This window comes from Oncorhynchus clarkii, chromosome 13 (assembly GCF_045791955.1).
Source record: "Oncorhynchus clarkii lewisi isolate Uvic-CL-2024 chromosome 13, UVic_Ocla_1.0, whole genome shotgun sequence".
Lineage (NCBI taxonomy): Eukaryota > Metazoa > Chordata > Actinopteri > Salmoniformes > Salmonidae > Oncorhynchus > Oncorhynchus clarkii.
Window position 1 is genome coordinate 39,948,228 of NC_092159.1, and position 22,548 is coordinate 39,970,775.

At 44.2% G+C, this 22,548-nt stretch overlaps 2 protein-coding genes across 3 annotated transcripts; both read left to right on the forward strand.

The window, feature by feature from the left end:
- Positions 1–814: 814 nt before the first annotated feature.
- Positions 815–13,338, forward strand: LOC139364691 (reticulophagy regulator 3-like). Its single transcript, XM_071101643.1, has 10 exons — positions 815–954; positions 1,418–1,694; positions 4,664–4,770; positions 5,130–5,160; positions 5,268–5,394; positions 5,537–5,621; positions 6,229–6,366; positions 6,538–6,611; positions 6,938–7,070; positions 11,008–13,338. Exons 2-10 carry the CDS (start codon positions 1,450–1,452, stop codon positions 11,574–11,576), a joined length of 1,509 nt encoding a protein of 502 aa, XP_070957744.1. The 5' UTR covers positions 815–954; positions 1,418–1,449; the 3' UTR covers positions 11,577–13,338.
- Positions 13,339–13,628: 290 nt separating this feature from the next.
- Positions 13,629–22,526, forward strand: LOC139364693 (homologous-pairing protein 2 homolog). 2 transcript variants are annotated; one of them, XM_071101645.1, is made up of 8 exons: positions 13,629–13,725; positions 13,937–14,037; positions 14,131–14,220; positions 21,411–21,522; positions 21,602–21,747; positions 21,830–21,883; positions 22,155–22,214; positions 22,389–22,526. In XM_071101645.1, the coding sequence occupies exons 1-8, from the start codon at positions 13,704–13,706 to the stop codon at positions 22,443–22,445; spliced, it is 642 nt and encodes a 213-aa protein (XP_070957746.1). In that variant the 5' UTR covers positions 13,629–13,703; the 3' UTR covers positions 22,446–22,526. The 2 variants fall into 2 exon arrangements, with proteins under 2 accessions (XP_070957746.1, XP_070957748.1); XM_071101647.1 differs by lacking the exon at positions 21,830–21,883.
- Positions 22,527–22,548: the final 22 nt, after the last annotated feature.

A 22,548-nucleotide genomic window follows, 5' to 3' on the forward strand; every position in this document is an offset into this window, starting at 1 on the left:
CCGGCAGAGAGGTATTTGGGTGTGCCAGACTTGACGTCAGAAGAGTGGTTTGTTGAGTGGTGTCCAGTCCTTTCAGGCTGTTGGCCTGAGGTAGGACTAGATATATTTAAATAGTGGAGTAGGGTGGTGGATGTTTTTGAGTGTTTGGTTAGATGGTCACGGTATTTGTTTGTTTATTTTTATACTCCATTCTAGTAGGTGGCGGTAATGCATTTATTGGATGCCCACCTCCGCTAAACCTCATCGAAGAATACGTATTTACAATGAGCAGTACCCCACATTTGGGGGAATTATGCATTTTAAACAGGGGATCAAGGGTGTAATCATTAGTCCAAACAGTTGCCTAACGAAATGAGAGTTTATTGGACAAATTCAGGTAGGTCCCTCCCATCTTCGTTCTGTTTGCTTCCCTTACAAAAAATAAAACTGCACTGACATTATCCTTATAACGTTACTAATCCAGTTTCTTTATTTACGTGGCATCTGATTTGTTGCAGAATACAAACCGCTCCATTTGGGTTGTCTATACATCTTCTAAATTGTATCGACATTATTTTAGCTATTTTCCAATGTATTTAAAAAGCAACTTCAGTTATAACTCATTCATACATGAAGATCTAGCTGTAATTATAGAACATGGTTTCACTGCAACTGCTGTATAGTGTGATGTCTGATGGTGATAGTAAAGTGTAAATACAGGATATTTTACACAATTGACTGAGTATAGATTTCCTCAGTATAGGTTATTGAAATGTATTTCACATACTTTGGTCCGCAACCTGTCTGTCCACAGCTAAATCCACAATAAACGACTAAGTAGTGCTGTTGCTTCTGATTGGTGAGCCAGTTGACTACGATTTTGTTTTGTCAAAAAGAAAAGCGTTTCAATTAGCTAGGCTTAGGGCAACGCCATATTGACAATACCACTTGATACATTTCTGCAATAATGTCGAAGTAGGTGTCCGTTTTTTTGTGTGCTATTTTACAAATAATTGATATATGTTCTTGTCATAGTTGGTAAAGATATCGATAGCATCGTGCAGTTTCTTTGCTAGCTAACGTTAGCTACAGTGCACTATGATTGGTATTCAGTTAGGACACATAGCTAGCTAGCCAAATACAGCTAGCTTTTTGGCTAGTTAGCTAACAAAAATACTTAGCTAGGTGAAACGACACTGCGTGGTAAATTTGACTAGATACAGGTATGTTAGCGTATTTTTGTTAACTGACAACCTCGTTCGGGCAGGGACTTTTGACAGTTTACTTAACTTTGTTTGAGAGTGACCAGGTAACAAGTCTGCTATCGTCTTCTAGTCGACTAAAAGCGGTTTCGGTTGTTCTGACGTGGGAGACACGATCTGGGACACGACACTTTCTTTAGTTGGCCCCATATTTATACCGAGGTGTTATTTTACAGGGTTATTTATTAATCAACATTTGACGCGAGAGATGGCGCACACGGAAGGACTGGAAAATGCCATGGGAGAGTGTTCAGGAAAACCAGGGTCGACTCTTGGCCTGAGAAGTCGACCATGCTCCAGCGAAAGAGATGGCCAGGTCCGCGTTGTTAAAGCCTCGCTTCAGGAGAGACTCGGACCTTACGAGCCGGTGTTGACCTACCTACAGTCCGTTCTGGTGTGGGAAAGGCCGTTTCAGAGTGTGCTACTGTACACAGTGGTCAACGTTGTGTTCTGGTAAGTTTTTGAGAAATTATAAATGGTATAGCAGTGATGACAAGCATATTTGTATAATTCATGACTTACATAAATCATATCCAAGTACAGTAATCATATCTACTGTACCATCAGAAGATTTTGCACAACGAAAACGTCTCCCATCAATTTAAGATAAGACAGATGGCTCACCAGAGCTGCTATTAATAGACCACCAAAGCACCACTGTGCTTCTGTAGGCAGCATTAGAAACACCATCTACTCTGGGGGTTGACATTATCTTTCAATGGAAATAGGCCTAGTATGTTGAATCTGCAACTACTCTAGTTAAGCCTATATGTTAAATGTCTACAAGGAGTGTAAAACAGAATCTGTGAAAGGTATTAGTGATGTGACAATAGTAAACGTCCTATACGGCAATGTCCCCCTACAGAGTCGATGCACTTTGTATTACAGAGTCAATATCCTACATGTGCCATTGCAAACAGCCACCATGTCCCCAATCAATCAATGTCAAGAAGTCAGCCTGCTTAGTGTGGTGAACTAATAGTCTATATTATTGCCCAGAGTGATACATCGTAATGCATGAAACGACACAAGTCACATGTATTTTGGGGGAGAAGCATACAGGAAGTAAGCCCATGCTAACAGTACCAGTACTGGTGTGTGGTATAGGAATTTGAAAATTCTGTTGTGTGTGTTTTAGTTTGCACACAATCAATAGACATGATTACTAATGGGTATGTGTGTACTTTTGACTTTAAACAGAGGTCCCTAAGAAATGGGGGCCAGGATTTTGTTTACTTCTGAATGTGTTCTCTATCTCAGTACTACTAATAAGAAGCTGTATGCCATGCATTATCAGCCAATAGTTCTCTCATTTAATGATGTAGGTTATCAGCAACATTTCACGCAGCTGTTATTGTGGCCACTAACTGTCTTTTAGATGTGTTAAACCAAGTGGTAATGGAGCCACATGTAATAGCTGCCATCTAGCTATCCATTTTTAGGCCAGTTGTTTGCATAGATAGATTACATAATCCTGAATTCCAACACTGCTTTTGAAACCAATACCAGGCAGCTCAATTAAGGACAAATACAATTGTATTTGTTACATGCTTTGTAAACAACATGTGTGGACTAACAGTGAAATGCTTACTTATGGGCCCTTCCCAACAATGCAGAGACAAAAAAATAGATAAATAATAGAAAAGTACAACACGTAAAATTAATAATAGATACGCAATGAGTAACGATAACTTGGTACAAGGGGTACCAGTGCAGGGGTACAAGGTAATTGAGTTAGATATGTAAATGTAATTAGGAATAAAGTGTCAGATAGTAAACAGTAGCAGCAGCGTATGTGTTGAGTCAAAAAGTTAGTGCAAAAAGGGTCAGTGCAGATAGTCCGGATAGCTGTTTGGTTAACCATTTAGCAGTCTTATGGCTTGGGGCTGGAAGCTGTTCAGGGTCCTGTTGGTTCCAGACTTGGTGCATCTGTACCGCTTGCCATGCGATAGCAGTCTATCACTTGGGTGGCTGGAGTCTTTGACCATTTTTAAGGCCTTCCTCTGACACCGCCTGGTATAGAGGTCCTGGATGGTAGGGAGCTCGGCCCCAGTGATGTACTGGGCCGTATGCACTACACTCTGTAGCACCTTGCGGTCGGATGCCAAGCAATTGCCATACCAACCGGTGATGCAGCCAGTCAAGATGCTTTCAATGGTGCAACTGTAGAACATTTTGAGGATCTGAGGGCCCATGCCAAATCTCTTCAGCCTCCCGAGGGGGAAGGGGCATTGTTGTGCCCTCTTCGCGACTGTGTTGGTCTGTTTGAACCATGATAGATCCTTTGTGATGTGGACGCTGAGGAACTTGAAGCTCTCGACCCGGTACACTACAGCCCCTTCGATGTGAATGGGGGTGTACTCGGTCCTCCGTTTCTTGTTGTCCACGATCAGCTCCCTTTGACTTGCTGACGTTGAGAGGTTGTTGTCCTGACGCCACACTGCCAGTTCTCTGACCTGCTCCCTATAGGCGGTCTCATCGTTGTCGGTGATCAGGCCTACCACCGTCGTGTCGTCAGCAAATATAATGATGGTGTTGGAGTCGTGTGTGGCCACACAGTAATGGGTGAACAGGGGGTGACTAAGCACGCACTCCTGAGGGGCCCCCGTGTTGAGGTGCAGAGTGGCGGATGTGTTGTTGATGTGCCGTCAGGAGGGAGGTGTTCTGTCCCAGGGTCCAGACTTAGTGATGCACTTGGAGGTCACTGGCCTTGACGTTGGGCACTGGCGTTGAACACGGAGCTATAGTCAATGAGTAGCATGTTCACATAGGTGTTCCTTTTGTCCAAGTGGGAAAGGGCAGTGTGGAGTGCAATAGAGATTGTGTAGTCTGTGGATCTGTTTGGGTGATATGCGAATTGGAGTGGGTCAAGGGTGTCTGGGATGATGGTGTTGTGAGCCATGACCAGCCTTTTAAAATAATTTCATGGCTACATATTGTGAGCGCTATGGAGCGATAGACATTTAGACAGGTTACCTTGGCGTTCTTGGGCACAGGGACTATGGTGGTCTGCATGTAGATATTACAAAATCTTATTTACAATGCTGGCCTGGCAATGTGAAAGAGTATGTTTGCCTCTTGGTGAGCTCGAAGTGAATGCAGTTCTCAACCTTTGTTGTCTTAATTTGAACTAATGTCTAGATTGCCTGCTGTCAGAGTCTGACAACATTTTACTCAGGAGGTGACAAACACAGGAAACGCCTGTATTCAAAGTTGAGTTCAAAGTCACATGTACACACAAACTATCACCACAACATTTGTGATGACGGTCTTTTCCGTTACATTCAGTCAGTAACCAAGGCACCACACACAAACATCTGAGTCTACATAACTGCCACTTGCACGGGAGTCCACAGGGTATGTTTGTGACATCTCAAACAAAAGGAAACGTCAGCTGTTGTGAATCTGACCTTCTGTTCCAGGTTCTTTGCCCTGACCTCGCTGCGCCTGCTCTTCCTGCTGTCCTCTGGCCTGCTTGTATTCATCTGCGTTGATAGCTGGAGAAACAAGATCTGGCCTGAGATCAGAGGTGAGGAGGATATTGTACATTATTTCTGGGTAGTCTGCTTTATTCTGCACCCAACGTCACATGCCCCACTGTGTCTTGGTCTGTCCCTTCTGAGTACCTCTGCCCAACTGTGTTAATTACACCTGACTTGGTTCTTAGATCCAGTCCCTTATTCCCCAGTGTCATACTACCCTTGGTGTGAATACCCTACTGGTCCTGGTCTGTACTATTCATTAGACCCTGTATAATGAATGATATCCTTTGTCATGCCAGTCCTCATTTAAACTCATGTGGTGTAGAGTGTCCAAGTGTAGTGCATGTAGGGATGTGGATTGTTGCTAAATGCGGGTGTTAAGTGCATTTTCTGTCTCTTCCCACAGTTAAAAAACCTGATGAGTCTGAAAATGAAAGGTAGGCCTACGTCTTAAAAACATATCATTTGTATCCTATCGTCACACTCGGGTTGGGCAGTGGTCACAGAGAGATGATGTCACTGTTGTTGTACTCCTATCTTGCAGCTGGGGCCTGGTGCAGCCAGGGTTGCTCAGTGTTCCAGAGCTGTGTCACCACATTGCTGAGGTCTGGGTCTCTGTGCTGGCCTTCACATCCAGCCGGGTGCAGTTCAAACGCCAGAACCCTGGCAAGGTGAGGCCTTGGCACTCCCCTTGTACTAGTATGAAGGGTCTCCTATATAAACCCTAATACAATATCTTGTCTACTCTCAGCCTACTGTGAACATACAACTAATCAGTAACTTGACCAGTTGAACCCTGTTTGTTGTCTCTAGTTCTGCCTCCTGACCTGTGCCCTCTTGTCCTGTCTGGTCATGGTTGGACGGTACATTCCTGGACTGGTGCTCTCTTACGCTGCGGGTGAGTACAGTGAGAGACGACCCGCCTACCCCACCCTTCTGTTTCCCAAACACCATCCCCATTCAGAGCTCCCTAATGGTGGAAAGCTGGCTGCCCTTGTTAAAAATGCATGGCTGGTGAAACCAGATCTGTGTCCCTGGCACCAGGGTTCTATCTGTGAGGTGATTACTGCCTTACTGGGCTGAGGCAGGCAGGAAGGGAATCAGGAAGAGGGGGAAGCAGGAATGGAGGGACTCGAGGGGAGGCGGGAAGGCAGGCAGGCAGGGAGGGAGGTCAGGCTGAGATGCTAATCCCCACACCTCTAACCAATGTAGAGCGACCGATCTACTGGAGAGCCAAGATCAGGGAGGCCTTGCCAGGGCCCTCTGACATACTTAACAATCTCGTGGCTGCTAGAGCTCCCACCCTTTGTTTCGTTCTCTGTTGAATGGCGAGATTAGTTGGGCTCAAGCCCATGGGTGTATCTGGGTTGAGGAGAGCAGCTCGGAGGCTGGGGATTGGGTGAGCCAGAGCCTAATAGCACAGATGAATGCGGCCATGGCTTTTTATTGTTTGTTTATGCCCAGTGATGTTTCCACTAACATTAAGCCATTCTCTCTTGTCCCAGTGCTGGTTGTTCTACTGTGCCCCCTGGCAGCGTACCACCGAGTGTGGCAGCGTGTGTGCGTGAAGCTGGAGCCAGCCCTGCAGTGGCTGGACTTCAGCGTTCGCGGGTATATGATGTCAAAGCCCATCGACAACCAGTGTGAGTACAGCGTGTGTGTTACCTGTTCGTTTGTGTCTGATAGTTGCATTGGCATTGCTACAGTTTGCATGGACAAACCTAAACCAGTGTATCTCCTTCTACCTTGACTGGATCAAGGGAGTAGCTCAGTCATTGTAACCTGTGGTCTGCGTTTGTGTGTTTGCTCTGCAGTCCTCCGCCAGCCAATTCGGGGTGCAACATCTGGTGATGACAGTGAGGAGGAGCTTGCTGCATTCTGCCCGATGGTAATTCACCTGATGTATTTCACGTGCAGTCCAAAAGCATAGTCCGGTTGTCATCTATCTGACTGTTATGGTTATTGAAATGGGCCTACTTGTTTCCTGTGTTGGTTATTACTCAGTAAGATGGCCAGGAGTGGCATATGTAGCGTAAGCCTGCAGCTGGTCTCAGATTTACAATAGCCTGACCCCTTTAGAGATAAAACAAAAAAATAGCAGGCCCTCTCATGTCATATAAGGTCACATCATCTGTGACATATGGACTACATTCAAGAGGAAACATAGTATATTATGAATGACTAACACAGTTCAATGTCTTTCCTCTCTTTCAGTTTGACGATGCTATAGTGGCAAAAGAACTTGCGATGACGGACTCTGAGCACTCTGACGCTGAGGTCTCGTACACAGACAATGGGACCTTTAACCTGTCCCGTGGCCAGACTCCTCTCACAGAGGGCTCAGAAGGTACAGTACGCACCCACCCGCTGAGTCTGCACCTCCAGGCACACATGCTCTGGAGTCACAAGAATTAGAGCCAGATCCAATGTAGGTAGTAGGGATGTGCATCTTTCCATTTCAAGACGATTGGATACGTATCTAGATACATGGTCTACCATACAGGAATGATACGTTTTTAGTTTGACACTTTGTTTTTGATTAGATTGATGCAAACACATACATTTTCCATTTTAATTTAATATCAGCTGCTGATGGAGATCATGAGCTGGGCCTCTCTGGGCTGGATCTGTCTGAGCTGGTGTGTGTGTACAGTGCATTCGGAAAGTATTCAGACCCCTTGATTTTGTTATGTTACTACCTTATTCTAAAATGTATTAAATCGTTTTCCCCCCTCAATCTATACACAATACCTCATAATGACAAAGCAAAAACAGGTTTTAGCTTCTTTTTTTATGCAAATTTATGAAAAATAAACTTATCACAGTTACATAAGTATTCAGACCCTTTACTCAGTACTTTGTTGAAGTATCTTTGGCAGTGATTACAGCCTCAAGTCTTCCTGGGTATGATGCTACAACATTAGCACACCTGTATGTGGGGAGTTTCTCCCATTCTCTGCAGATCCTCTCAAGCACTGTCAGGTTGGATGTGGAGCGTCGCTGTACAGCTATTTTCAGGTTACTCTAGAGATATTTTTTGATTGGGTTCAAGTCCGGGCTCTGGCTGGAGCACTCAATGACATTCAGAGACTTGTCCCGAAGCCACTCCTGCGTTGTCTTGTTGCTTAGAGTCGTTGTCCTGTTCGAAGGTGAACATTCGCCCCCAGTCTGAGGTTCTGAGCGCTCTGGTGCAGGTTTTTATCAAGGTTCTCTCTGTACTTTGCTCCGTTCATCTTTCCCTCAATCTTGACTAGTCTCCCAGTCCCTGCCGCTGAAGAACATCCCCACAGCATGATGCTGCCACCACCATGCTTCACCGTAGGGATGGCAAACTCCAAGCGGGCTGTCATGTGTCTTTTACTAAGGAGTGGCTTCCATAAAGGCCTGATTGGTCACCTCCCTGACCAAGGCCCTTCTCCCTCGATTGCTCAGTTTGACAGGGCGGCCAGCTCTAGGAAGAGTCTTGATGGTTCCAAACTTCTGCCATTTAAGAACGATAGAGGCCACTGTTCTTGGGGACCTTCAATGCTGCAGAAATAGTTTGGTCCCCAGATCTATGCCTCAACACAATCCTGTCTCGGAGCTCTACGGACAGTTCCTTTGACCACGTGGCTTGGTTTTTGCTCTGATATGCACTGTCAACTGTGAGACCTTGTATAGATAGGCGTGTGTCTTTCCAAATCATGAGCCCCACCAGCTTTTTTTGTGTCCCTGTTTTGCATGTTATTTTGGCATTAATATGTGTCACATATCAGTTTGCAAACAATTGTTGAGTTAATAAAGCTGCATACAAACATGGTATCTTTTTGGCTTCTTGAATAAGGCAGCTCCAAAATGCAGGTGTTTCAGGCTAGCTCAGTGCTTTCTGTGGTGGTGGGACAGCCAGCGGAAAATACGGAGTGTAAGGGTTGGTAATGTGATTGGCTCAGTGTTCCATCACTCATAGGGACACTATGTCACTGCAAAATCTACGAGTAGAGCTCGAACATTCAAGACCCTTGGGTGCTGCCACAGAGTTACTTTAGAAATGCCCATCCAAGAAGGCTCAAGGTAATTGGCCACAAATAAAATCACGTTATATCTACAGTAGCTTTGATTGGACTGATCATGTCGACATCATACTTTCAAAAACTTAGCTAGCAAGCTAGCAGTCATCAGCATGTGTCAAGTCGACCATCTACTGGCAAATCCTTTTAAATCCTTGTCATATGAAGAGAAATTATAGATAAAACGTACCGAGCAAGCTCCGACTGGACAAATACGCTTTGAACGGTCATCCAACTCAGAATCGCAAGTCGGGAACTTGGGCCTCTTTCTAGAGCTCCGACCTGAAGATCACTGATGTCATCATGATTCTACCTTGTTTTTTTCCTGAGTTTCAGTTGTCTTGAAAGTGCCAGACTTTGACAAAATTTGATGACAAAATTTGTCCACGAAGAACTGCTGTGCCACCTCGCTGTTTAAGTGAGCACAGCACAACAAAGTGAGTCCTAAAATGTATTGTATGTTGCTGCATAAATTATGTAATATGGCAGGGAGATATGTATACTGTAGCTAAGAAAGTAATATTAAATGTATGTTGTGTAGTAAGATGTTAGTAGCCCATGTGCCTTGTCCTAATAATTTGGTCCCTTTTCCCCCTTAATTTCGCCTACTGTTCTGACTTGGTGGTGCACATGTAGCCTATAGCCTGTTTTAGAGAAATGTAATCATTGAATATTGTAAGAGCTTTAATTGTCTACTTATATGCCCCCTTATCCTACGGTTCTGACTTGGTGTACAGGGAGAATGCTGTAAAAACGGCCCATGTTCTGAATTTTGTTGCTGTACATTTCAGAAGTGCTGAACAAATAGTTATATTGACTACGTCCGTCGTCTCTTGCTCATTAATGTCTTAATCGAAATTGCGGATTGCCTCTTATCCGCTCGTCGTCCCCTTATGCCATAGTTTGTACCTCTCCATTGTCAGTAGAAACCACATTTCTTTAAGCAATTCAGCCATATCAGCTGGGTTTTTTTTAAAGGCAGTAGGCTGAATGAACTGTTTCACTGCCAGACAAGGCCCTGCTGATAGCCAAGTGTGGCAGTGGTAAGGTGTTGGGACTCTGCTGTTGGAACAGCTTTATGTAGGCCCTAACAGTTTGTGGTCACCGTTATTGTGCAATTAATGTATTTCTTTAGTGTATTGTGGTGTTTTTCGAGTTTGCCCAACCAAGATTTACATGCTGAAATCGCCACTGGAAGCATCTCAAGGATGATCAATGGTAACAGGATGCACCTGAGCTCAATTGTGAGTCTCATAGCAAAGGGTCTGAATAGTTATACTTATGTAAATAAGGTATTTCTGTAAAAAAAAAAAATGTTTCATACATTTCAAAAGAAATTCTAAACATGTTTTTGTTTTGTCATTATGGGGTATTGTGTGTAGATTGAGGACAAATATTTATTTAATCAATTTTAGAATAAGGCTGTAATTAAGGCTGTTAAGTAACAATGTGGAAAAAGTCAAGGGGTCTGAATACTTTCCGAATGCACTGTATGTCTATGGTGTACTATGTAGGCACCTGATCTGGGCCATAAGGGAGACTAGTCATCAACTACCCCACTATCAGATTAGGGAGGGTGGGGGGGGGGGGGGCAATATAGTTTTATCTCCCACTTAGCTTCTGAAATCACTGTCACCCACTAATTAACTTGTCATTTTTACAGATTAAATGTTTGGTTTAGGAATGTGTCCATATTTATCGTTTACAAATTGGCTATGACAAAGCCAATGAACACAGCTTTTGGATTTCACCCCCATCTCCAAATTAAATGGTTTTGACCATTTGGAAGTTTAGTGAGCTTTATTCCGGTAAAACAATTTGACAGTGCACCTAAAACACAATTTTCAACAGTGCATAGATAATAATAACATAACAAATTACATAGGTTGTCACTCAACTAATGAAGCCTAATATCACACAAGACATTTTAGCTTTTGAGTGCTGAATGTGCTGCGCAGATGTGCAATATCACGAACAGACTGCTGTCCTTTCGCAGGTCAGCGCACGAAGCTGGGCACAGCACGCGAAGCAGTCGTATGTTAAACATTTGAATCAAGGACCGATGCGTATCTGAATTGTAGCTAACATTAGAGCCTGTATGATAGGATGACATGTCATAAGGCACTGCACTGTGTTTTCTGTACTGTGGCATGACTGCCTACTCAGGTGATTGTCTGTGTTTTAAATGACAAATGACATTCCAACATATTGAGCCCCTTCCTCTCCGTTCATCCTCAGATTTTGATAGACACAGCGACAATGAGGAGTCGTTTGCACGAGACCTCAATGACTTCCCCTCAATCAACCCGGACGCCACCCTGATGGACGAAGACGACGACTCATGCATCGGGCTGCCCAGCCTGGGTCTTCGGCCTGGGCGGACTGGCCCCCGAACCACTGCCGAGCTGCTGGATGTGGAATCCCACCTGGACTCTGACCAGGACGACCTGGACGAGGAGCTCTCCTTTGGAGGCCTCCCCCCCGCTTCTGACTTCCTCGGAGGTGACCTGGCTGGACTCATCGCTAGCAACATGATTCAGGCGGCACTGGCTGGGGCCATGCAGCCTCGTCCCCCTGCCGCCCGCAGAGAAAGGGTGGGGCCCACCAGAGCAGGGGCCCATAGGGGCTACCGCAAGCAGTCTAGCTCGGAGATGGACACGGACTTGGACGGAGAGGACTTTGAGATGTTGGACCAGTCGGAGCTGAACCAGATGGATTCCTTTGGGGGTGCAGGAGGACGGGGAGGAGGGCAGGGTGGGGGACAGGGTTCCAGCTTCCTCTCCAACCTACTGGGGAAACCCCAGTGAGGCTCCTCTACCTGTGCATAACAATCAAACTAAGTCTTTGTGTGTGATTGAGTGATTGGAATGTTTATGGCTTGTTTTGACTGCGTGTATGTGTGAGTCATTTTAATAGTAGGATCCAGCAGCCAGGCTCCTGATTGGCCTCAGTTGATATCACTGTGAAGTACTTCTGATTTCTTTATTTTTCTATCTCACTTTTCAGTTTCTTCCTTTGGTCTGTAGCTTGTATGTGTAAGCCACCATCGTTCAGAAAGTCTTCTTTTGCAGGCTGAACAATAGGAAACTCAAAGTATAAAACCTCCATCTGTTTTTGAAACAGCATTACTGAACCACTTCTCTGTACAGTCATCCAGTATGCCCTAGTGAGTAATATGTTGTTTTTTTAAAGTGGACCACTAGGTTAGTATACAAACTTCCTAAAATGCTAGACACACAGGGCTATTTAATATGGGACCAACTTTGACATTCCTATTGATTAGTGAAGTTTTATTACAGCAATGACCTTGTTTTGAATAGTTTTAGCAATATCTGACTGGTACTCTCTTTTAGTAAAAACGACTGCTTTCATTTTAAGATTCTCTATTAGAAACTAAGTCAATATTAATGGTGATATTTTTTGGGGATCATTCTTGATTGAGACATGGATTTGTTTTGAGTCTGAAATCATTGTTTTAAAGACAGGGGATTGGTATTTTAGTTAAATGTGTTTTACCGAATGTTTCTTCCCACACCATTAGTCCTGTTTTGTTTGCTGTACTTCTGGGTAGATCCGTGAACTTAGGGTTGCCTCCTGTGTTCCCCATGTGTCTTGAATGAGCAGTCATGGGCTAGTTAGATCTTTTTGTCTTTATCATCACAATAAGTCACTTTTATCAAGTTAACCTGTTCCTTGTATCCCTTCTCCCGGGCATTCCCAATCCCTATCACCATCTTCACTCATTTTTGCAGATCCTTCTCCGAGGATAATCTATAGAATAGACATTCATATGTAAGAAGTACAGAATATAAACCTTTTAGTTTAACCTCTAAACTCATGCATGAACCACATTTTGTTAAACGTCTTAAGAAAATCATCAGGAAAACGTGTTTACATTGATGGGTGAACAAAATGCTGGTATACAAAACTCAACCTGATTAGCCTTTTTTGAAAGTGTGAATATGTAAAGGAAAATATGTAAAATGCTTGTCTTTTAAACTAGGGTGCAGTAAATGTTAGCCTAGTCTTTCTTTTTGTGTGTGTGTGCAGGTCAGCATGATTAACCTGCGATGGGCAAACAAGATCCTGCTGCTTTTGTCTTTTCATGGACACCATCTAATAAATAGGAGTGATTCTTCTTGGTCATTGAAACTCAAATGACTCAGAGATGGGTTTTGCTGACGTAGCTGGATCAAACAATCAGAAAGAGACTATGCTGGTTTATATATTTCCCAATAATGCGATTTGTGTTGTATGTAAAATCATGACTGTGGGAGATTTCATACAATAGAACTTCTGGATCCCCCTGTTCATGGAGATGGCCCAGAAAACAGAATCGGTCTGATCTGAAAAGGTTTGGGATTTTAATTAAAAAGAGTGAATGTACATGACTTATTTTGGACCACTTTAGTTTAAATAGGGGTTGTTGCAGTGTCGCTTCATGAAGACTGCCAGGCAATTCTTCATTCTTAGTATTATGTTCTATAAATGTGTTCAGTACATTGTTTTTTTTCTCTCTGACATTGGTTTTGATGTGCAAATCTTATTAAATATGAAGTCTGGATTAAATGTTTATTTTCTTATTTCTAAACAATGCAACATTCCACAGATCCAAAATCACAATTTTGGAAATTTGACATCCTTGCAGGCAGATTAAAAAATAAAAATAAATTAACTTGGGACTTTTTTTCTTCTTCTTTTTACCGACATTTGGCTGGTTGCTGGCGCTTATTTCATGCACTGCTCAAGAGTCCATACCCAAGCTGTCCCAGGCGGTCTTGCACAGAGGCGGAGGGTGACGAAAACAAGCTTCTGTTTCGATATGACGTAGGTAAAGCCTGGACACCCACAATGCATCACGGCGCGCGAAAGTCGAGATCTGTCATTAAGCATAAATTAGTTAACGATAGTTTATAGTTCACGGAATAAAAAAAATGAGCAAAAAAGACAACGGAGGTATGAGTTGTAATCTTTTATTTTTATTTTACCAGGTTGCTACATTCATTGCGTCTAGTATGTTGCCAAACATGACAGACGTTTTCCTAACCGATGTAGCGAACGTTAGCCAAGTTAGAAGCAGTACAGCAAGCTGACACTCACCTGCACTGATAAATCCATACACCAGCTAGAAGTTATACAGGTCACTGTTTTGTGTTTTTGTTGACAGGTTTAACAGTCATATTTGCTTACCTAAACGAGAAGAACCGTCCTTACAGTGCCCAAGATGTCTTTAACAATTTACAGAAGCAGCACGGCCTGGGAAAGACGGTGAGAAAGGCTAAACTGTTCTGAGCCGGTGACATGATTTTCAGCATACATAAACTAAAATGTATATTTGATTACTCATTCCTATCCTGGTAGGCTGTGGTTAAAGCCATGGAACAGTTGGCACTGGAAGGGAAGATCAAAGAGAAAACCTATGGGAAGCAAAAGATCTACTTTGCTGATCAGGTGATCAAGGCTGAGTATCAGAGCAGCACGTCAATGCGTACTGTATATGTTGATGGAAATATGTATCCACTGCTGATCTGAATCTTTTCTGTTTTGGTGATTCGTTTTTTTTCTCTCTTTGCTGCTAATTTCACAAGTATGTGGGGAATTTGTATATATATTTTTTTTAAATCAAAACTGTTAACACTTGTAAGCAGCCAGTCTTCCATTCAATAACCTTCATTCATTTTCTTTGGATACCTCTTTCAAGTTTACTGTGAAATGAGTAGATTGGTTTGATCACCAAAACACAACATAATGATATTTCCTCAATTTTGTTATTTTAACGTACTCCAATGGCAGAAAATGTAAGAAATTTCAAAATTGCCCTTTGAATTTACATTACTGTAAATTACAGTACTGTTATCACATTAGGCAATACACTTGCACTACCCATAAAAATTGACTGAACATCAAATGTTCATTATTTTCTATCCAAGCCTGACATACAGTACCAGTCAAAAGTTTGGACACCTACTCATTCAAGGGTATTTCTTTATTTCTAGTATGTTCTAAAAAACTATAAAACAACACATGGAATCATGTAGTATCCAAAAAAGTGTTAAACCAATCAACATATTTTATATTTGAGATTCTTCAAAGTTTCTACAATTTGACGACAGCTTAACACACTCTTGGAATTCTCTCAACCAGCTTCATGAGGAATGCTTTTCCAAGAGTCTTGAAGGAGTTCCCACATGCTGAGCACTTGTTTGCTGCTTTTTCTTCACTTGTTGGCTGCTTTTTCTTCACTCTGCAGTCCAACTCATCCCAAACCATCTCAATTGGGTTGTGGTTGGGTGATTGTGGAGGCCAGGTCATCTGATACAGCACTCCATCACTCTCCTTCTTGGTCAAATAGTCCTTACACAGCCTGGAGGTGTGTTGGGTCATTGTCCTGTTGAAAAACAAATGATAGTCCCACTAAGCGCAAACCAGATGGGATGGCGTAATGCTGTAGAATGCTGTGGTAGCCATGCTGGTCAAGTGTGCCCTGAATTCTAAATAAATCACAGACAGTGTCACCAGCAAAGCACCATCACACCTGCTTCATGGTGGGAACCACACATGCAGAGATCATCCACTCACCTACTCTGCGTCTCCCAAAGACACAGCGGTTGGAACCAAAGATCTCACCGGTCTCCACCAGTCTAACGTCCATTTCTCGTGTTTCTTGGCCCAAGCATGTCTTCTTATTGGTGTCCTTTAGTAGTGGTTTCGACCATGAAGGCCTGATTCACGCAGTCTCCTCCGGCCGACAGAGATGGCCGCCTCGCTTCACGTTCCTAGGAAACTGTTATTTCTTACATTGGTAACCCAGGTAATCTTAGGTTTCATTACATACAGTCAGGAGGAACTACTGAATATAAGAGCAACATCAACTCCCCATCATTATGACCAGGAATACGACTTTCCCGAAACGGATCCTGTGTTTTGCCCACCACCCAGGACAATGGATCGGATCCTAGCCGACGAGGCTAAACAACGTCGCCGTAAAAGGGGCAAACGAAGCGGTCTTCTGGTATACTACTCGCCAATGTTCAGTCTCTTGACAACAAGGTTGATGAAATCCGAGCAAGGGTAGCATTCCAGAGAAACATCAGAGACGTTCTTTGCTTCGCGGAAACATGGCTCACTCGAGAGACGCTATCGGAGTCGCTGCAGCCAGCTGGTTTCTTCACGCATCGCGCAGACAGAAACAAGCATCTTTCTGGTAAGAAGAGGGGCGGGGGGGTATGCCTTATGATTAACGAGACGTGGTGTGATCATAACAACATACAGGAACTCAAGTCCTTCTGTTCACCTGACTTAGAATTCCTCACAATCAAATGTCGACCGCATTATCTACCAAGAGAATTCTCTTCGATTATAATCACATCCGTAATTATTCCCCCCCAAGCAGACACATCGATGGCCCTGAACAAACTTTATTTGACTCTATGCAAACTGGAAACCACATATCCTGAGGCTGCATTCATTTTAGCTGGGGATTTTAACAAGGCTAAGCTGAAAACAAGACTCCCTAAATTCTATCAGCATATCGATTGTGCAACCAGGGCTGGTAAAACCCTGGATCATTGTTATTCTAACTTCCGCGATGCATATAAGGCCCTCCCCCGCCCTCCTTTCGGAAAAGCTGACCACGACTCCATTTGGTTGCTTCCAGCCTATAGACAGAAACTAAAACAGGAAGCTCCCACGCTCAGGTCTGTTCAACGCTGGTCCGACCAATCTGACTCCACGCTTCAAGACTGCATCGATCACGTGGATTGGGATATGTTTCGCATTGCGTCCAACAACAACATTGACGAATATGCTGATTCGGGTTCATTAGAAAATGCATTGGCGATGTCGTACCCATAGCAACTATTAAAACATTCCCAAACCAGAAACCGTGGATTGATGGCAGCATTTGCGCAAAACTGAAAGTGCGAACCACTGCTTTTAACCAAGGCAAGGTGACCAGAAACATGACCGAATACAAACAGTGTAGCTATTCCCTCCGCAAGGCAATCAAACAAGCTAAGCATCAGTATAGAGACAAAGTAGAGTCGCAATTCAACGGCTCAGACACGAGGTATGTGGCAGGGTCTACAGTCAATCACGGATTACAAAAAGAAAACCAGCCCCGTTGCGGACCAGGATGTCTTGCTCCCAGACAGACTAAATAACTTCTTTACTCACTTTGAGGACAATACAGTGCCACTGACACGGCCCGCTACCAAAACCTGCGGACTCTCCTTCACTGCAGCCGGCGTGAGTAAAACATTTAAACGTGTTAACCCTCGCAAGGATGCAGGCCCAGACGGCATCCCCAGCCGCGTCCTCAGAGCTTGCGCAGACCAGCTGGCTGGTGTGTTTACGGACATATTCAATCAATCCTTATCCCAGTCTGCTGTCCCCTCATGCTTCAAGAGGGCCACCATTGTTCCTGTTCCCAAGAAAGCTAAGGTAACTGAGCTAAACGTCATCATGAAGTGCTTTGAGAGACAAGTCAAGGACCATATCACCTCCACCCTACCTGACACCTTAGACCCACTCCAATTTGCTTACCGCCCCAATAGGTCCACAGACGACGCAATTGCAACCACACTGCCCTAACCCATCTGGACAAGAGGAATACCTACGTGAGAATGCTGTTCATCGACTACAGCTCAGCATTTAACACCATAGTACCCTCCAAACTCGTCATCAAGCTCGAGACCCTGGGTCTCGACCCCGCCCTGTGCAACTGGGTACTGGACTTCCTGACGGGCCACCTCCAGGTGGTGAGAGTAGGTAACAACATCTCCACCCCGCTGATCCTCAACACTGAGGCTCCGCAAGGGTGCGTTCTGAGCCCTCTCCTGTACTCCCTGTTCACCCACGACTGCGTGGCCATGCACGCCTCCCAACTCAATCATCAAGTTTGCGGACGACACTACAGTGGTAGGCTTAATTACCAACAACGACGAGACGGCCTACAGGGAGGAGGTGAGGGCCCTCGGAGTGTGGTGTCAGGAAAATAACCTCACACTCAACGTCAACAAAACAAAGGAGATGATCGTGGACTTTAGGAAACAGCAGAGGGAGCACCCCCCTATCCACATCGACAGGGCAGTAGTAGAGAGGGTAGTAAGTTCCTCAGCGTAAACATCACGGACAAACTGAATTGGTCCACCCACACAGACAGCGTTGTGAAGAAGGCGCAACAGTGCCTCTTCAACCTCAGGAGGCTGAAGAAATTCAGCTTGTCAACAAAAGCACTCACAAACTTTTACAGATGCACAATCGAGAGCATCCTGTCGGGCTGTATCACCGCCTGGTACGGCAACTGCTCCGCCCACAACCGTAAGCCTCTCCAGAGGGTAGTGAGGTCTGCACAACGCATCACCGGGGGAAAACTACCTGCCCTCCAGGACACCTACACCACCCGATGTCACAGGAAGGCCATAAAGATAATCAAGGATAACAACCACCCGAGCCACTGCCTGTTCACCCCGCTATCATCCAGAAGGCGAGGTCAGTACAGGTGCATCAAAGCAGGGACCGAGAGACTGAAAAACAGCTTCTATCTCAAGGCCATCAGACTGTTAAACAGTCACCACTAACATTGAGTGGCTGCTGCCAACATACTGACTCAACTCCAGCCACTTTAATAATGGAAATTGATGTAAAAAAATGTAGCACAAGCCACTTTAAACAATGCCACTTAATATAATGTTTACATACCCTACATTACTCATCTCATATGTATATACTGTACTCGATACCATCTACTGCATCTTGCCTATGCCGTTCTGTACCATCACTCATTCATATCTTTATGTACATATTCTTTATCCCTTTACACTTGTGTGTGTATAAGGTAGCAGTTGTGGAATTATTAGGTTAGATTACTCGTTGGTTACTACTGCATTGTCGGAACTAGAAGCACAAGCCTTTCGCTACACTCGCATTAACATTTGCTAACCATGTGTATGTGACAAATAAAATTTGATTTGACGTGTCTGTTACTTTGCCTCTGTAACTCATTTATTTGGTCTGCAATCTGAGGTGCAGTTAACTAATGAATTTATCCTCTGCAGCAGAGGTAACTCTGGGTCTTCCTTTCCTGTGGCGGTCCTCGTGAGAGCCAGTTTCATCATAGCGCTTTGTGGTTTTTTGTGACTGCACCAACTTTCAAAGTTCTTGAAATGTTACGTAATGATGGACTGTCATTTTTCTTTGCTTATTTTAGCAGTCCTTGCCATAATATGGACTTGGTCTTTTACCAAATAGGGCTATCTTCTGTATACCACCCCTACCTTGTCACAACACAACTGATTGGCTCAAACGCATTAAGAAGAAAAGAAATTCCACAAATTAATTTAAAGGCACACCTGTTAATTGAAATGCATTCCAGGTGACTACCTCATGAAGCTGGTTGAGAGAATACCAAGACTGCAAAGCTGTCAAGGCAAAGGGTGGCTACTTTGAAGAATCTCATAAAATATAATAATAATAATAACACTTTTTTTGGTTATTAGATTCCATATGGGGTATTTCATAGTTTTGATGTCTTTACTATTATTCTACAATGTAGAAAATAGTAAAAATTCAGAAAAACCCTTGAATGAGTAGGTATGTCAAAACTTTTGACTGGTACTGTAGGTCTGGATTTAAATCATTGCATGCCTCATCCATGGCCTGAATGAGGGTGGTACTCATGGGGATGGCAGCATACATCTTCCACCTGTATGGTAATAAGGATAATCAAGTATTTTACAGTATTGTACTTATGTATTGTAGTGGTCCTGTACATGGCTCAGCTCATAAGAGTGTGGCACTAACAACAGAGTTGTAGATCCGATTCCCACTGGGGACACATACCAAAATGTGTGGACTTTTGTCACTTTGGATAAGTGTCTATGTAAATGTATATACACTGCTCAAAAAAATAAAGGGAACACTTAAACAACACAATGTAACTCCAAGTCAATCACACTTCTGTGAAATCAAACTCTCCACTTAGGAAGCAACACTGATTGACAATAAATGTCACATGCTGTTGGGCAAATGGAATAGACAACAGGTGGAAATTATAGGCAATTAGCAAGACACCCCCAATAAAGGAGTGGTTCTGCAGATGGTGACCACAGACCACATCTCAGTTCCTATGCTTCCTGGCTGATGTTTTGCTGGCGGTGCTTTCACTCTAGTGGTAGCATGAGACGGAGTTTACAACCCACACAAGTGGCTCAGGTAGTGCAGCTCATCCAGGATGGCTCATCAATGCGAGCTGTGGCAAGGTTTGCTGTGTCTGTCAGCGTAGTGTCCAGAGCATGGAGGCGCTACCAAGAGACTGGCCAGTACATCAGGAGACGTGGAGGAGGCCGTAGGAGGGCAACAACCCAGCAGCAGGACCGCTACCTCCGCCTTTGTGTAAGGAGGAGCACTGCCAGAGCCCTGCAAAATGACCTCCAGCAGGCCACAAATGTGTATGTGTCTGCTCAAACGGTCAGAAACAGACTCCATGAGGGCCCGACGTCCACAGTTGGGGGTTGTGCTTACAGCCCAACACCGTGCAGGACGTTTGGCATTTGCCAGAGAACACCAAGATTGGCAAATTCGCCACTGGCACTCTGTGCTCTTCACAGATGAAAGCAGGTTCACACTGAGCACATGTGACAGACGTGACAGTCTGGAGACGCCGTGGAGAACGTTCTGTTGCCTGCAACATCCTCCAGCATGACCTGTTTGGCGGTGGGTCAGTCATGGTGTGGTGTGGCATTTCTTTGGGGGGCCGCACAGCCCTCCATGTGCTCGCCAGAGGTAGCCTGACTGCCATTAGGTACCGAGATGAGAGCCTCAGACCCCTTGTGAGACCATATGCTGGTGCGGTTGGCCCTAGGTTCCTCCTAATGCAAGACAATGCTAGACCTCATGTGGCTGGAGTGTGTCAGCAGTTCCTGCAAGAGGAAGGCATTGATGCTATGGACTGGCCCGTCCATTCCCCAGACGTGAATCCAATTGAGCACATCTGGGACATCATGTCTCGCTCCATCCACCAATGCCACATTGCACCACAGACTGTCCAGGAGTTGCCGGATGCTTTAGTCCAGGTCTGGGAGGAGATCCCTCAGGAGACCATCCGCCACCTCATCAGGAGCATGCCCAGGCGTTGTAGGGAGGTCATACAGGCACGTGGAGGCCACACACACCACTGAGCCTCATTTTGACTTGTTTTAAGGACATTACATCAAAGTTGGATCAGCCTGTAGTGTGGTTTTCCACTTTAATTTTGAGTGTGACACCAAATCCAGACCTCCATGGGTTGATAAATTTGATTTCCATTGATAATTTTTGTGTGATTTTTGTTGTCAGCACATTCAACTATGTAAGTATTTAATAAGAATATTTCATTCATTCAGATCTAGGATGTGTTATTTTAGTGTTCCCTTTATTTTTTTGAGCAGTGTATTATGGCTATTACAGTTCTGTATTGGCCAATACAATTGTAGTAAAGCAGTGAAGTTTGGTGAAAAAGTGACTGATTTTGTGTTATAGTCAAATTAACATGTGTTAATTGCCTTTTTGATGATCTGTTTTGAGTTGTGAAAATGTACCACATAGTAATAAAAAAACTAACCGGTAAATATAACTACCAGAATGTCCTTGACTACCTACAGGCCCAGTTTGCAGAGGTGAGTGAGGCAGATCTGAAGGCCATCGACAGTCGCATCTCTGACCTCAGCACACAGGTGCAGGCTATCTCTCAGGGCTGCAGACAGCAGGACGCAGGTAGGGCTCCCCTCTTTGGCCCTATCAGCACTCTTCCCACACACTGGACTACCCGACATACTCTTATCTCTGATTGCAGAGCTGAAGGAGCTCAACAGCTCCCTGACCACAGAGGAAATTATATCAGAGATCCAGGAGCTGAAAGAAGGGTGTTCTGGTTACAGGGAGCATCTGGAGAAGATCAAGTCAGCGACCAATCATGTCACACCAGAGCAGAAGGAGATGGTATGGGTCACAATCAGACCTGGGTTCAAATACAAACACCCCCCCTCCCCCCATATATTGTGCTCATGCGTCTTTCCTTCAGGTTTACAAGGAGAGACATCTCTACGTGAAAGAGTGGAAGAAGAGGAAGAGACTGGTGATGTATTTATTTTAGGGCTCTATTCCAGCTGTATTGCTGACATGTTACGGATTGCGTGATAAAATGTAAAGGTTATTTCCGATCAAGCAGACATGCATCGTTTACCGTGAATGCAGTCTCCGCTAAACGCAGGAACATTGCCTTACACGCTGTACTTCCCGCAATTTGGATTGAATAGAGCCTTTACTTGATCAAATCCGTACGAGTATTCGTGTCAGAGCAGGACAAACCAGAACAAATAGTCTGAATCTGTCTCTGCTCCTCTCAGGCAGCTGATATGATGGGTTCCATTTTGGAGGGATACCCCAAGACCAAGAAGCAATTTCTGGTAAGATGCTCTGCAAAACATACAGATCTACAGTTCTACACATCAATTCTATTGTCTTTATTTGGGAAACGAGATATTGTTCATCACCATGACAGAGGGAGACAAATGCCTATCATGTTTACTCTTATTTGTCAACCTGAGATGTCAGCATCTTTTTTTGTGTTCTCTGTTTAGGAAGAAGTTGGTGTGGAGACTGATGAGGACTGTAAAGTGACTATGCCAAGTACCTGACAGAATGTTGGAGGATCTTTTGTTTACTTTGACTTGAATGTCAATTCTGAGGGAGTATTATGCCATCAAAACTCATTTCAGGAGTAACTAATTACTATTTGTA